Source organism: Gouania willdenowi, chromosome 5 (genome assembly GCF_900634775.1).
Source record: "Gouania willdenowi chromosome 5, fGouWil2.1, whole genome shotgun sequence".
NCBI classification, from domain to species: domain Eukaryota; kingdom Metazoa; phylum Chordata; class Actinopteri; order Blenniiformes; family Gobiesocidae; genus Gouania; species Gouania willdenowi.
Genome location: NC_041048.1, coordinates 14,340,750 through 14,356,493, shown reverse-complemented (window position 1 = coordinate 14,356,493; position 15,744 = coordinate 14,340,750). Strand labels below are relative to the sequence as shown.

Genomic DNA, 15,744 nt, shown 5'->3' with positions numbered 1-15,744 from the left:
CCCATTACAGGCAGTGGAAAAGCCCATCCGCACTCAAACTGGTCGCTGTCATCACAGGAAACATGGACACATGGTTATGCCGCCTGAGAGAGGCAGTGTATTAAGGGGTCATAGGAATGAAACTGTGCATGGATGGGCGAAAAGGTATGAAACCAACAGTATATTTTGTTATTGGTCATGTTTCATTTAATAGCAGAGCAGGTTATGGAGAGCAGAGGGTGTTTATTTTAGTTTTATTCAAATATACCTGAAGATTTTTGCATTATTGCAGCTCGCCATACTGTTTTTTAAACATTATATTAAATTGAGTCAAAAAGGCTTCACATAATTTTTGATGAGATAAAATCCTTGTGTCATCATTAAGTTTTCTTTTATCTTCACCGCAAACATGTTGACATTTTCATGCATTGCATTGTGGAACGTGGAGTCCCGTAAACAGATGCATAGAAGTGTTTTTACTTCATTCTTACCCTGATTTACTGTGGGGGTTTTTTTTTTGCCACACAAGGAGTTAACACTATTTTAGTTCTAGTTTGTTCTTGGTGATATCAGAATGAACGAAAGACGTGTCTATGCACGCGTCAATGTGACTCAACATCCCACAATGCATTGCTTAAAAACATTGGCAAACAGTGGCGCTAAAAACAAACTTTCTTTCTTTTTTTTTTCGAGCAAATAATCTTCAGTTTATTGACCAATAATGCCTGCTTGAGCCCGATGTGTAACAATGACCCAAATTGTTATAAAATCAGAAATAAAACCTGAAAAATAATAACTGGTCAATATTGTAACAAAAGTGTTGAGCCCGATATGTAATAAAAAATAATAATAATATTTATTTTTGCCTGCCCCATAATGAAATAATGAATGTAACATGTGAGCATCTTGTTACATTATTGACCACTTACTACATTTTGCGTTTATTAGATAGTTTTATTACATTTTGGGCTCAGCACTTTAGTGACATTATTGAGCAGTTATTACATTTCAGGTTTTATTAAATTTTTTTAATCTAACAATTCAGGTATCGTTACATTTTGGTCATTGTTACATATCAGGCTCTAACAAGGCCTATGTATTTATCTGATTGAAAATGATCAGGTGTAGCAGCTTTAATTTCATTGGGATTTGAAAGACAGTTAACATCTGGTGGTTTGATCCAAGAAAAAGACATCTGTGGTGATTTTAAGGAAAGGTTCAGATATGTTTGATTAACTTTTTTGAAAGCATGGACCGTTTGAGCTGAATCCCCATCAAGTAAGAAAACGAGAGGTGAGAATGGTGTAGGATGAGCTGTTTCTGCTGCTAAGCTGTTAGAGTTTAGATAAGGTGTGATGGCAGTAGGGAAGCCAGTAGCTGGATAAACAAATGAAGGAAGTTCACTCATTTTGTGAAACTTTTTTTAGTTTCTTCAGTTTTATGGAAGTGTTGTGTGTTGTGGAATGTGTGAGCGTGTGTTCTTGTGTGTTTGGATCTGAAGAGGGCCTTTGGGCTGTGTGAGTGGGCCGGGTCTCCTCATGCGTGTGCATATACACAGATATACAGATGTGCACACGCCGCACACATACGCTGGATCAGAGAGAGGCAGAGCGGCTCTCACCCCTGCCTCCCTTTGATCTGTGTCCCCAGGCCTGCCTGCCCGCGCTGCACTGCACCGCACCACGCACGCTGACACCATGCACACCAGCGACTCCCCACAACTGTCTGAGAGAGATAAGCCAGGGGAGACTCCAAACTGTGCTGCAGCTTCTTCCATTAGCTAGCGCAGACGCTTCTTTTAAAAATGGGATGAATTATTTTTAAGAAGCAAGCTCTGCCGTTGCCAAAAAAAAAAAAAAAAAAAAAGAAATGGAGAAGGGAAAGTGTACAATCTGGAGCTCTGGCTTCATTCTGCCCCCCTCCCTGACTTCTAACAAGGCATCATGCACCTGAATACCAATGAGAGGGGGAAATTCATGTAGTCCCCCACATTATTAAAACTTGGGCATTAAGCTTCTCACTGGGCACTGTGTCAGCTGGCAGCCTCCACTGACAACAAATCAAAGGGGATGAGCACATAGCCTGCATTCAAAGCTCAGCCTCTCGCAGAGCAAGTAGGGGAATACAGTACATACTGGTTAATTAGAACTCCCATTAAAACAAATACTCTTTCAATTTGGCAAGTATAAAAAAAGATGTAAGAGGCTTTTGGAAAAAAGAGACGAGCAGTCTGCGGCTGCCAAAAAAATCCACAAACTGTAAATCATATCCAGTGGCTATACTGTTTCTGCACAGATTATTAGTGCTTGGTGTTTTTTTGAAAATGCTTGAACTCTGAGGAAAGATTCCCTCCGTGTTAAACCTAAAATCCACCATTCAGTCAGTTTGTGTGCTGCTTAAAGACACATTTAATGGTACTAACTGTAGCCTCTACAGCAAAAATATGCAATTTCATCAATCTTCTCCATAAATTAATGCTTATGAAGTTAAAAAAAAAAAAAATAGATGTGATAATGGTGCATCATTACTACAACGCTACAATACTGTCTGCAGCTTTTACAGTCTCAGCCATTTGTTGCAGAAAGCTCCCTGTTGCAGTCATTTTTTTTTTTTAATTCTTAATTGCCATCCAAGAATATTTTGGGTTCTAACTCCGTGTATTCATAATCTATTTTTCACCTACCAACCTTCCTTCCCTCAATTTGGCTTTTTGTCATCCAATGATTCCTTGCCAATACGGTGCTTTGCTCTCTCCCCACCTTCCTTCCTTCCTTCCTTGCTTGCTCCAGCTTTTTTCCCCTGGAGAGGCAGCTCTTCTCTCCCTACGCCCAGATGAAAGGCTACGGCGGACAATAAAAATGCTATTTAAATGCAGGAGTGTTTGTGTGCGGGTGAGAGATATTTTCCCTGCTGAAAGTGAGCTGCTGCATCCTGATAAATAGTAAATATAAGGGGATGTGATTTACATTTATCTTGCAGAGGCAGCCAATATGAATTTCAGTAAATCCTAGAAGATGGGGGATTTAAGGAGGAAAATGACTGAGAGTGATTCACATGCTGTGTGTCCCACGCAGCTGGAAATGCCTATGAGGTGGATAGTGCTGGTGCTTTTATTATAAGTATAGGCACAGATATCGATACTATCTAAAGTACCTATTACACACGGGAATTCGCTGCATCACATGGCTCTCTATGCTGGTGTTCTGCCTTATTCACACACATTATAGTTATAATAATATCAAAAAATTATAATAATGATAATAAAAATACAGTCTGGAGAGACAGGTGATGTGTCTGGGACTCCCAGTGAGGGGGGGTCCCCTCTTCAGGGTTAGGGGTCAGGGAGCAGGGGGTTATGGGACGGCACAGGGAAGAGTAGGGCAGGTTTTCTGTGAACCTGCCCCTGTTCGCTGGAGGTTGAGGATGTTGTGTGGCTGCATGTGGTTTCCGTTAGTTCCAGATGCCACTCTGACAGGTGCACAGCTCGTGATTAATACTCTCTGACTCTCTCTCCGTGTCCCTCTTTCCTCCTGTTTCTTTCACTCTTCATGTCCCTCTCCGCTTCCTTTCACCCCCTAGAGGACAGGTCCTCATGACCCCCTCGGCCATGTTTACCCAACCTTTGCAGTGTTTGTAGAAAACTCAACTCACACAACCCACGCAGGGTAGAATTATGGGCCCCTTTGCCTGAACTGAAGAGTTTTATTGCAGGTTTGTTTTTTTCTCCACATTCTGACTGTAAGATGAGGAAGCTGCTGGTCCCTCAGCTGGCGGCTCTCAGTATCCAGCTGAGAGCTATTTCACTATTTATTTACATGTAATTATGGCTATGAGGTGCAGATATTAACACTGTCAAGAACAATTTGACCTGACATTTTTCAGCAGACACGGCTCCTGCTGTTTTTAGCAAACAACCCTCGTCCCTCCTTCTCTTCCTCCTCCTCCTCTTCCACCTTTTCTGTCTTCCTGCGTCTCCTCTTCTCCCTCTTCTTTTTCTCGCCCCATTTTTTTTTTCTTCCTTATACCCTCGATCCGCCTTGCTTCTCTTGGAGCGATTCTCTCTCCCTCTCTGTCTTTCTCTTGCACACACACACACACACACACACACACACACTGACACAACTCATGGAATCAGAAAATCTGCCGTTTAATTTAGAAGAGTCGATGGTGCAAGGGGCGGAAAGTGTGTGTGTGTGTGTGTGCGTGCGTGTGTGTGTGTGTGTGTGTGTGTGTGATTTTAAAAGGGGGCCTCTCTTGTTCCCAGTGGCTGAATCCATCCCATAGTTACTCAAGCATATCACTAGCAGAGAATAGAGGATTGCTCCCCACACGTTCTCCAGTTGCAGTCCAATAGATGGCATATTAACCTCTACTTAGTGCGGGGGCCAGTTTTATAGCTCGCACAGAGGAGCGTTTAGGAGGGTGGTGGCGCGGTCAACTTTTAGCTTCAGCAGCTGCGCTTTCGTCGAGGCAAGTATCACCAAAAAAAGTGAGCAAAAAGCTGTTTAAAGAGACACGGAGAAGACCTTTTTTTTTCCCCGTGCAACAGCGACTTCGTGCAGCCCAGAGAGGAAAGCCAGAGGACCTGCTAACACGTTGTGAAAAGTGACAGCTTGTTCCAGTGCCCGCTAATCGTCCTCGTCTGTGCCTGACTTGTCAATGCCCAGATTCTGTCAGTGCCAATCAGCCACTTAATTGAACACAATTAGCCCCCCACCCCAGCCCCCCATATGCATTACATTCTTCAAAGGCCCATTCCTCTCCCTCCAGCACCAACCCCCCACCACTGCCTTTCCTCCCATTCTACCTCTCATTCTGCCCCCCTTTCTCTCTCCATCCCGTGGTGCTACTGGAAGACACTTTTCAGTTTTTATTAATGTGCCGCGGCCAATTAACGCAGTGGCACGCAGGCCAGAGCCCATCATCTGCTGCCTGTCACTATCCCCGGCTGTCTGCTGTGGCCCCACGCCACCCCTCGCGCCACCTCCACCGTGTCCAAAACGCTTTAATTCAATTTATGCAATCACTGTTATTTTTAAATAGTCATTTTGTCTGCTCAGATGAGGGGCCTTACTGCCCGCTGGGCCGGCCCTCTCATGTGAGCGATGGGGGGAAGGGAGGGACTCTATGTGAGCAGGAGTCATCTGACTTTTAGGGAAAAGTCTCTGATATTTTCATTTGATATTTACTTTACTCATTTAATGTTTTTCTAGGTTTTTAATATGTTTTGTTTTAGTTGATGCAATTATATGGCATTTTAAAGGTTTTAAGAAAAATAACAGTCTATCAAATATATTTATTTTGTTCATTTGTTCATTGGATTCCCATTAGATGGTTCAGTACATATAACAACAGAACAATTAATGACAGTTAAAAATATACATGAACGTTATGTAAAAAGGTACATCAAGACACATTTAAAATTAAACCAACAAATACATTTTAAAAATACATAATATATACATTAAGATTAGTGAAAATATGATTTTTTTTAAATATGCGTAAAGTTGACATGTCTTTTAGGTCCCTAGGCAATGTGTTCCATAAGTTAAAAGCTCTAAAAAAAAAAGACAGACATTTGTAAATAGTTGGTATTAGGACGATTGGTCACTAAGTTGGAGTTTGAAGCAAGTCGAGTATTGTACGAGTGGATATGATGGGAGTATTTGATCTTTTCTTGAAATCTCGGTTGGCCAGTTAAAATAATGTTCTTTATAAATATTAGTAAATTGTAATGCATTTTAGTTTCAATGAGGGGCCATGATAAGGTGCATTGCATATCAGTGATACTGGTCCTTTATGGACACCTCATAACAAATGTAGCTATAGTTCACATACTATCTTTATGGCAGTTTTCAAAGTCAAACACTTTCCAGACACTGGATTTGCAGGTTTCAAGGGTCAACAAATAAAACACTATTCTCTTCCCATAATCACACCCGCAGGACTGGCCTTCAAATATTGATCTGAAATTCAGTGTCATCACTAAGGATCTTTAATCATCACATGCTGCAGCGAGTATCAGCTGTGCAGATCTGTTAAGGTGCACAGTGCTATTCTGCAGCACTCAGATAACTTACAGACACTTGGAGTGCTCATTTTTCCCTGTCTGCCCCGCTGACCTCTGCCTAACTTAAAGGTACATCTCGGGGGCATTTTGATTTAGGCAGAACGGGGAGGTATCGGTGACAGAGGAACTAATCCAGTATAGCGCAGATTAAGGGTATTTGTGGAGCGGGGTGTGTTGGCGCTGGCGCTGGGAAAGGAACAGAAGGGCTCCTATCAGCTCTCCAGGCAGGCTCGCCCTCAGGCCAGCACAGTCCTACAGGAGTCTTTGTACTTCCTAGAGCTTCCACTTTCCTCTTACTCACTCTACTCTGCCCCCTCCTTCACAGTCCGTCTATAGGTTATCATACTTTCAGTGCAACGATATTCCTCTTTTTTATTTGTGTGTACATATATTGTGTTGAAGACTTAAAGCTGCAGGAATGACTGAGATAGCTTACTTTGTTTCCACCATTGATTCAAATACTAGAACTGTATTTCTCGTCTATTATCGTCTTTTGTTGATTTTCTTTTTCTTACTCTGTTGTGGTTTGTTTTCGAACAATGACCAACTCGTCAAACATTCAGGCAGACAAATAAAAAACTAATTTAACTGTTGGAGACATTAGAGAGGTATGAAATGGCCCCTTTTTGTCTTATGTTTGGTATTTATTTATCTTAAAGGATGCACATTGTATCAATTTATACTACTCCACTCCCTTTGCCACAGGCTGGAGGGCTCAGAAGTTCAGAGAATTAATTACTTTTTTTGTATTATTATTTATAAAGTAATCTATCTCCAGAAAGACAGGGAGAGCAGGAAAAGGAGCATGTGTGATATTGTGGGGGGGTAGTGAGAGATGCAGGGAACGCCCTGGAGCATTGTCCTTTAAACTAGGTCCTGGCTCACATTATCTCGCAAACCAGCACTCGCACAACGTCAAACAACAAACGAACTCGAGCTGCTGAGGACGCTGTATGCAAGAGAGGAGAGGGAGATGGAGGGAGAGGAAGTGAGGGAGGGAGGGAGAAAATTATTCGCCGTGAGACTGCGTCACACTAAATGTAGTGATGTGTCTTTTCTTTTCTTTTTTTTTTAAAAACTGTAACATTAAAAGAGTATCTCACAACTCCAACGATCTACTCAAAGCGGACACCTGCTCAAACGTCTTGCCCTATCAAGTTGTACGTTTGCACAAATTAACATAACACCCAAAGATCTATTTCGATTCGATAGCGAGTTTATGCAGACGTTTTTTAAATTGTAGTTGCTATCTGTAAAGTTTGCTTTGAAAATTACACGTAGCAACTACTAGCAACAAATATAAGAGGGAATCCAGTTGTGAGAGGCTTTTATGAGTTTTTGTGACAAAGTATCATTTGATACTTGAGTTTGAAGCTGCTGGAAATTAGTTTTTTTTATGGGAGTATTACAGTAAGTGCAATTAAAAGTCACCTGCAGATCATAATAGATTCTATAGGTGTGAGTGATCTCAGAACTCTCAAGGGTTTTCTCTCATAGATGATAAATTGACCCCTGTGCCTTCATCACACTGAGAGGACAGTGCTGAATGTGCATTGGTTTTTACTTAACAATGTGAAAGCTGTAGAACTTTCCTCTTTCCAGCAACAGGAACAATTAAACCGTCATGGTTAGAATGTCTCAAGGATGGCTCCATCCTCGCACACGCCTGGCCTTTTCATATAATATGGCTACATTATCGTAATTCACTAAAATAGCAAAACTGCATCCTGTCAATGATAAGAAGTCATTTCCTTTTGAAGAGCTTTAAGAGCATGAAAAATAATGGAGCCAATTGTTGGCTATTCCATTTTATAAGGAGGCGATGCAATCAATGTCATTAACCAATGACTAAAATGGACTCATGCCCTGCAGCTGTCTTTCTCAGGGTACTTTACCAGCTCCAGTGTAAGTACATATCCTCCTCACTATGAGCAGTCCGGCTCCATAAGGGGAACAACATCACATGAGTCCAGTATAAAGATGGCCATGAATCTCCCTCTATGGATACTTGTCACATGCCTAGTCTGCAGATGTTGGAGGGGATGGTGGGGGGTTTCCATACTGATAGAATTAGCATGTGGAAATGACTAACCAGTCTTTCTGTTTCTGCTGTGCATCAAGCTTTATATTTCCAGGGAGGCCCAAGCTAAAGATATGATTCATTTGCTGAATATGGTTAAATTTCTCCCAGTGGGACACTCCTGGCTGCGTCTGTGGACAGCATCACTTGCCCATGCTTTGCCTCTATGTTGTGTGTGTATGTGTGTGTGTGTGTTTATGTGTGTGTGCATGCACATTGGTCTCTCTTTTTTTTTTTTGTGCATCCATGCAAACAAATGTGTGAGCGTGTATCACCCCTGTGTAACCACCTCCATGATGGGCTAATTGGTTTAGCAGCCGAAGGGGCCAAAGGCCAGCGCAGCATAGCGAAACTCAACATGAACCTGATGTTCAGAGGAAGGGTTTTGCTGCTATAGGAGGGAAGCATGTGTGGGTCAATTCTTCTTCTTTTTTGCACACATACACCCCACACACACATATTTACACACCTTTTTTTACTTCAAGTGTCTGGCGGCATAAGAAAATGAAATTTTTCACAGTGCTTTTGGCCTTTGTGCTTCAGCTTGGACAGGCACTCCAAGTAATCTCCTCCATTTTAACATTTTTTCAGACCTTCTGACGAATGTCACAAGCAGTTACATTAATCTAGAATATTGAATTGGGAGCTTTTATGCGCGATGAATGATGTACACACTGTAATATTCAGTCAAGCCCCAACCTGAGGTATCATTGGCTCCCTCACTGGGGTTTGTGGAGCCTATTTTGTGCGGGGATCTGAAGGGATCATTTACCAGTTCCAACTCCATTACTATTCATGAGATGGGTAGGCTAGGGGCGAGAGATTAGGGACTCCCTTGGTGCTTGTTGTGCTCTAGGCTTGGGCTCAGGTCTCAGGCTCCACGACAGGGGCTGTCTGGCAAAGGCTGGTGGGTCTATTATCACCCTGGGACCCTTCTGTCCCACAGCTGAACACTTACTGGCAGTGTCAGCTAATGGAAACTGTGTCTCTTGTTCCCTTTCTCCTTTTTTAACCCCATCACCCTCTGCAACCCCCCCTCCTTGCTCTTTAAAAAATGATGTGGAAGTTTCTTCCTTTCCCTATTTCAAAGTTGAAATGGTCTATTTCTATTGGCATCTTCACCGTGAAGAGCTAGGATGGTGCTATACTTGCAGAAAAAAGTACTTTCCTTCAACTCTGTCCATGCTTTGATCCTCAATGTTCCAAGTTTCTAACAACTTGCTCTTCCTCCCCTCCTCCTCCCCAGGTGATGAGTATCCTGAGTAACCCCAGCGCAGTGCCCTCCCAGCCCCAGCACGATTTTTCCATTTCCCCCCTGCACAGCAGCCTGGAGGGCACCAACCCCATCTCAGCTAGCTGCAGCCAGCGCTCTGACACCATCAAGAGTGTGGACAGCCTGGCTTCCTCCCAGTCCTACTGTCCTCCCACTTACAGTGCAACCAGCTACAGCGTGGACCCAGTCGCTGCCGGCTACCAGTACAGCCAGTATGGCCAGAGTGAGTAAAGTCCAGGTTACCTTCTAAACGTTTGTGTTATCGCTGCTCAAAGAAGTGAGCTTTTGTATTTTGGTGACAAGAGTGTGTCATTGATTACCAAAGTCTTTTAAAGTAGACCCAAATCAAAAGAGTCTCTGAAGGGATGTCCAGCTCCAGAGTAGAGACCCTCTCTGACCTTTGCACCCTGGTTAGTGAAGGCAGACACGTGCTCTTGATAAAGACCCCCCTTCTAACCTCACCCTAACCACTTCCACCACCACCAGCACCATCCCAGTACAGAGTTGTCTCAGTCACACCCGGCTCCACTCCGATGGGAAAGAGAAGAGGTCCACTTCAAAGAACGACACACCCTCAGGGGCCACGGTGTCCTCTTGCCCACCTCTCTCTGCCTCCTTCGTCTCTACGACGAAACACACACACATGCATACATACACACCCTGGAGGCAGGAAAGAGTTTGCCTTATTAGATTAGCATAATTGACTGATGCTGTCACAGCCATTCATAAGAGGTAAAATGAAGCACACTTCCCCAACAAGCCAGCCGGCACCAGCTTATGGACATTTGTATGTGTTTATTGGGAACAATCAGCAACCATACGGGTCTTTATAGTAAAAAATGAATTTGAAGGGATAGCTGATTAGATTTACGGGGGGACCTGGCATGTTTCAGCATGTGCACACCGGGGTTTTGTTAGGAGCCAGAAACTGATGGCAGCGCGGATGTGAGCTGATGTGAGGTTAATTAAGATGGTGATTGAGCACAGTAGATGGATAATGAACGGAGAAGAGAGGAGAGAGCTGCTGTCTGACGATGAAAATGATCGGTCGAGTGCAGTGTGGAGGGCATGAAATCAGAGATGCCAAGTATAATGAAGACTGGCACACAGAACACACACGGGGACCCGTGTGAGTGACAGCACAGAGAGTGTACCAGGACGCACATGCTTGGTGCCAGCGGCTTGCCAACCTCAGACAAGAGACCAGGGAGGGGTTTTTATCTTTCACTCTCTCTGTATGAATTGTTTTTCCTTTGACTCATTCTGCTCTGCCACAACTTATTTCAACGTTAATCAGAGGAATGAGATGCGAGTGAATAGAGTGTATGTCTCAGGAATCCACCACCTGTCTAAAATATTTTATTTCTGTCATGCGTAGCTGCTGTCGACTACCTGGCCAAGAACGTGAGCCTGTCCACCCAGAGGAGGATGAAACTGGGAGACCACTCGGCGGTGCTGGGGCTGCTGCAGGTGGAGACAGGACAGGCCTACTAACCGGCCGTGCCCTCACTGTCACCTTCCGCTACCGGCTTCACTCCATGCTCCATCAAACCGTGGACTCCAGCTCACCTCGCCGCTGCACGCACCATGACATCATTACTCATACTCAGATGTAAAACCCTTTTTACCAAGGAAAGTGGCGCTTGCAGGTGTGACGAGTTTAGAGAAATGGAGCTAAAGGTTTTACGTCGTCATCAACCACCAGGCAGCTCTGCACCCTCGATTCTCGAAAGTCCAGGCATCTTTGCCTCCGTCTTGAACTTCCTGTCACCAAAACTTTTTTTTTTTGCTCAGTGGACCAGACAGAGACCCTGGATGACCAGCTGCCTTGGTTCAGATCAGCCTCTGTCATGGCTGTGGTCCAACGCTCACTTCTAGCCATCAACAATATGTACTTTGACCTTGCTGTTAATACTAGTTAACAAAACCAATATAATTTGAGCGACGTTTCTTCTTGTTCTTTTTGATATTTTTAGGATTGTTGCTGTTCAATGATTATGGTGAATGTGATTTCTGTTGTTCTTTGATTCCATTTGTATCTCTTTCTCTGTTAGATGTTGGGGTGTGTGTGACACACAGTGGATGGCTGGGATAACCTGGGAGCGAGTGTTGGGTGTGTGTGCGTGCGCGTGCGTGCGTGTTTCCAGTCACAATAAAGACGTTGATAACTTTCCAAGTTCCTGTTCATATGCCTGTTCCCGAACTTCACAAGCAATTCGACATTCCCACTTTCCTATTCATCTTGACTTTTCTGAAGAACGTGGCCACTCAGTGGGAAGTCTGAACCCTACAGGGACTAAAGTAGCTTTCTCCCATAACACCAATCCCGTTCTAGGCACAGGTCCGTGGGGAGGTAGAGCCATTCTTGTGGAAGTTAACGGACCTTGCCTTCTTTCATTTTGCTTTTCCCTATCCCCATCTGCTAAAGAGTCCTGTGTGACTTAAACAGCGTAAGACAGATTAATTCACACTAACATAATGTCAAGGCTAATTCACAGTGACCCTTCTTATTACCACTTCACTATTTAGTATCTCAGTTTTTATAGTTCATTTTCTTCTTCCTTTGGTTTCCGACTAAAGAAGCATTTCCCTCTCAAACATTCCTTGGGCTTAATGTCCAAATATACTGCAAACATTCTTCTGTTTTCTGTTATGTGATTAAAAATTAGACCAGCTGTGCTATTTACAGAAATTCTGGAAAATCACGTAATCCACTCAGTCGTGAAAGGGTGCAGCTAACAACTGGGATTGGCTGCTTCCTTCTGTATGGATCTGAGTCCTGGTTCTGATGTACTCACCTAAATGTACAGAAGAAGAAGTTTAAAAAAAATAATGAAATATTAGTGAATATGAGACCTTTGTGTAGCACTAATGTGACTTTTTTGATGATTAGGACCAAAAGTTCCTTTGAGATGATGAATTGTGGCTTTCCTCATCTGTGGTACAATGACGACGTGGTCCTGCGTCGCCTTTAAAGACTGAAAAATGTACAGTAGCCAGAGCGTATGGTGTACTGTTTCTTTATAAAGACTATGTTTTATACTAAAACAGACTTACGTGGAGTGGAGGGTGAGCAAGGGATCTTTGGAATTTTTATTTGAGTCTTCTCAAACTTACCTGTTAGTGTTTTTTGTTTGTATTTAATTTGTACGCTCGCTTTTTGCTTTTAATATCTGGGCTCATGTGAGGGTGACTTTATATAAAAGAGTGAAATATAACTTTCCCTGAAATTGTTCCAATATAGATTGTATTAAAGAAGATCAAACAGTGAAGGCACTGTGACACACGCTCCCTGGACTGCAGAAAGACTGTGTATGAGAAAGTATTCGATACTTTTCATCACTGTGGACAAACCTGAGGGCGTGTTATGAACTTACAACCAATCGGATCGTTGATCTAAATGCACCAGACCAGACTCGCTCGGCGGTCCAGCACCAGAACAATGTTTAGAATAAATACTATAACAGAGATATTTGATTCTTTCCTCTAGAAAAAAAAAACTGAATCTGTTTGGATTTGTGGACCAAATGAACTTGAGGACGAAAAATGTCTCTGTGAAGCGGACTCCGCACTGATCCGCAGCCGTCGCCGCTGCTCTACTCGGACGCCTCACTGCTGTGTATATTTAAAAAAAAAAAAAAAGGACAAATTTTAGAAATGTCTTTTAGTGTATCACCCTCATTTCTAACACGTCAGTAAGCATTTGGATATTTAAGGCATACGAATCCTTTCCTCCCCTTCCAAACAACTCCCTTCTGTCTGATCTTTAACTGGTTTAGTTTCTTACACGTGTGCTTTGCTTTTCTCTTTCGGTTTCGCATGTGTGTATATTATCATGGTATAATTTATTCTGCTGTATGAAATACTAGAGTAGTGGGAATCTTGTATTGGTATTTACTACCTTCAGCCTGTTGGTGTGTTTACTGTAACACTGCCGTAACTGTTATCAATTAAAGATCCAAAATCAAGTCTGACGTCTTCTTTTTCTTTGAGCTGTAGGAACAAGACAGTAGAAACATGTGTGATAGTAGAACCAGTAATGTTTAAGGAAATAATACAACAAATTATTCAAGTTTAACAAATCAATAACGTCTTTGTAAACTACTCAAGTCCCAAATGAGCATTTTTTTTCTTGCTTACTTGTCTTATAAACTTTTAGGTTTTTGAACAGTTAGTGGAATTTTAAAATATATATATGTACTGTATATATACATTTAACCCAAAAGATCCAATAATAAAAGTGTCATAGAATTCTTGCCTTAGTTTTCATTCAATTTCATGAAATCTTTAGTTGGATCAAGCTGCACATAATGGTGAATGACATAGGGATTTTTATGATTTAAATGTTTTTGTTTGTAAGAATAGAATATATTTTAAGGTTAAAAGATAGGTCTACGCTTCATACTGATGTCCATGTACATTTATTTTCTACCTACGTATCTCTGGGTCACATGAAAACTAAAAATAAATGACACGGTATCATTAAGAATCAATTGCAATCACACATACATGTTTTGTTTTTTATAAACACTTTAACACAGGTTTACCGTGTTCGCCCCCAGACCAGCCGTAGATTCCTTTCACAGACGCAGTTTTGTGCACACACACTCAAACCTTTTTCCCAAGCTAACAAAATTATATCCAGCCAAAAATAGTTCTACATAATAAACATTTATTTTACAAAATTACAAATATACTCAACCAACAACAAACTCACATGTTTACAATTGTTGGCAACGCATTGGCCTTTTTAGTGGCAGTTACACATATTAAGTCCAACCTTTCCATTGTTTGCTTTTCTTATTTTAACGTAATTAATGAAGTTTTTGAGGTAATCAAGATTGGGATTTCATATGTCGAGACGGTTAGACAAAGCTACCCTAATGACCTGATTTTTTAATTTGTATTACGTTATTTTTTGTTTTATCTTATTTTTTTTAACTTTTTAGTGATATTTCTTTAAAAAGGTATTATGTCAAATTAACACACCTGTTTGCAGACTGTGTTGGTAGTACAGGACCATTGTGTTTCTAAGTTTATAGACCTACAGTGATACCTCCGAATGCCCATAAAACAGATTTAAAAACCACCAAAAAAAAACCAAAATCAAATTTTCTGCTTTTATATTTACCCAGTTTATACAATAGCAGTTTATTTGGGTATCTAAAGTATCTACTATTGGCTCGTATATAGCCGAACAGATGTGTGACACTTTAAAATGTGTAATCTTTTTTTTTTAAAGTCGTTACAACAAACTTTTGGGTTCTTTTCTAAGTCTGTGTACATTTTTTGGATGGATAATATCACTTCTAAATTCAGATTTATATATTTTTTTCACACGACATTTCTCAGTAATTGCATACAGTGTTAGTCACACAACACATTCCCAATTGGACTAAGGAAAAGATCATGTAAAAATGTACAAATGTCCAAAATAAGGTAGATAAACATCAAATGAATGAATGTGAGCATTCACACACACACACACACACACACACACACATACTCACATTTACACATTAAAAGTGACAGCATGTATAACAACACGCCTGTGCAAGTTGTTGACTGCTTATGAATGATGGGAGCTGAGACATACATGCATGTCTGCAGGGCAACAGCTGTAGGAAGTTTCTCATCTTTCCGTGTTGACCAGCACTGCCTCAGTGATGGCTGCAAATCTCTGTGGAATGGTGTGAACGTGGGGTAACTAACTGGTGTGCTGTGGAAGCGTCCGCTCAGCTTTAACACTGCACGTCAGGACAGTAATGCTCATTCAGGTTTCCAACCACGGGCACTGCTGGGGGCATGTCAAACACGCCTTTGGTATGTTCCTTCAGTGCTGGCTGATTGTAAGCACATTTCAAACATGTTGGGCATGTCTGCAGCTGCAGTAGCAATAAAACACTCATGCACAATGTGGTCAAAGGGACACTCAGAGAGCGTTACTGATGATCTGCAAGCAAATAAAGGCATCCGTCATCACAATTATAGGCATCCTAATTTATAGTAGTATAACCTCTTTCTGGTAATTTTGTGTATCTAAAGGAAGGATGACTGCCCAGAGTTAGGATTTAACCTACATTCTCCTCTGCTGCTGTGACAATGGTTAAAAACATCTTCATGGATAACTTTTGTGTGCTTCAGTGAATACAAATTACAAATAATGATGATTTTGCTATTTAACTGGATCACAAAGATAAAAATGTTTGTTATAAGGTTGATTTCTTGCCTATTTTTGGAGGATCTTGTACGCCAAAGAAGCTGTTGGTATGCATGACACAATAAAGTCATTTTTAAAATGACTTGTGCCTTCCTAAGTGTATCTTGATGATGTATAATGAT

General features: G+C 41.7%; 1 protein-coding gene across 7 annotated transcripts in view; it reads left to right on the top strand.

Moving 5' to 3' along the window:
- The window catches only part of pax7a (paired box 7a), a 49,342-nt gene extending 35,972 nt beyond the window's left edge, over positions 1–13,370 (top strand). For 5 of the 7 annotated variants that reach the window (XM_028446609.1, XM_028446607.1, XM_028446611.1 and 2 more), the window contains 2 exons: positions 9,376–9,625; positions 10,781–13,370. In XM_028446609.1, coding sequence (XP_028302410.1) covers positions 9,376–9,625; positions 10,781–10,896 — 366 coding nt within the window. In that variant the 3' untranslated portion in view covers positions 10,897–13,370. Of the gene's footprint in view, positions 1–9,375; positions 9,634–10,780 lie in introns of those variants that run through there. The other 2 variants (XM_028446612.1, XM_028446610.1) reach the window with 1 other exon arrangement.
- The last annotated feature ends 2,374 nt before the right edge of the window (positions 13,371–15,744 follow it).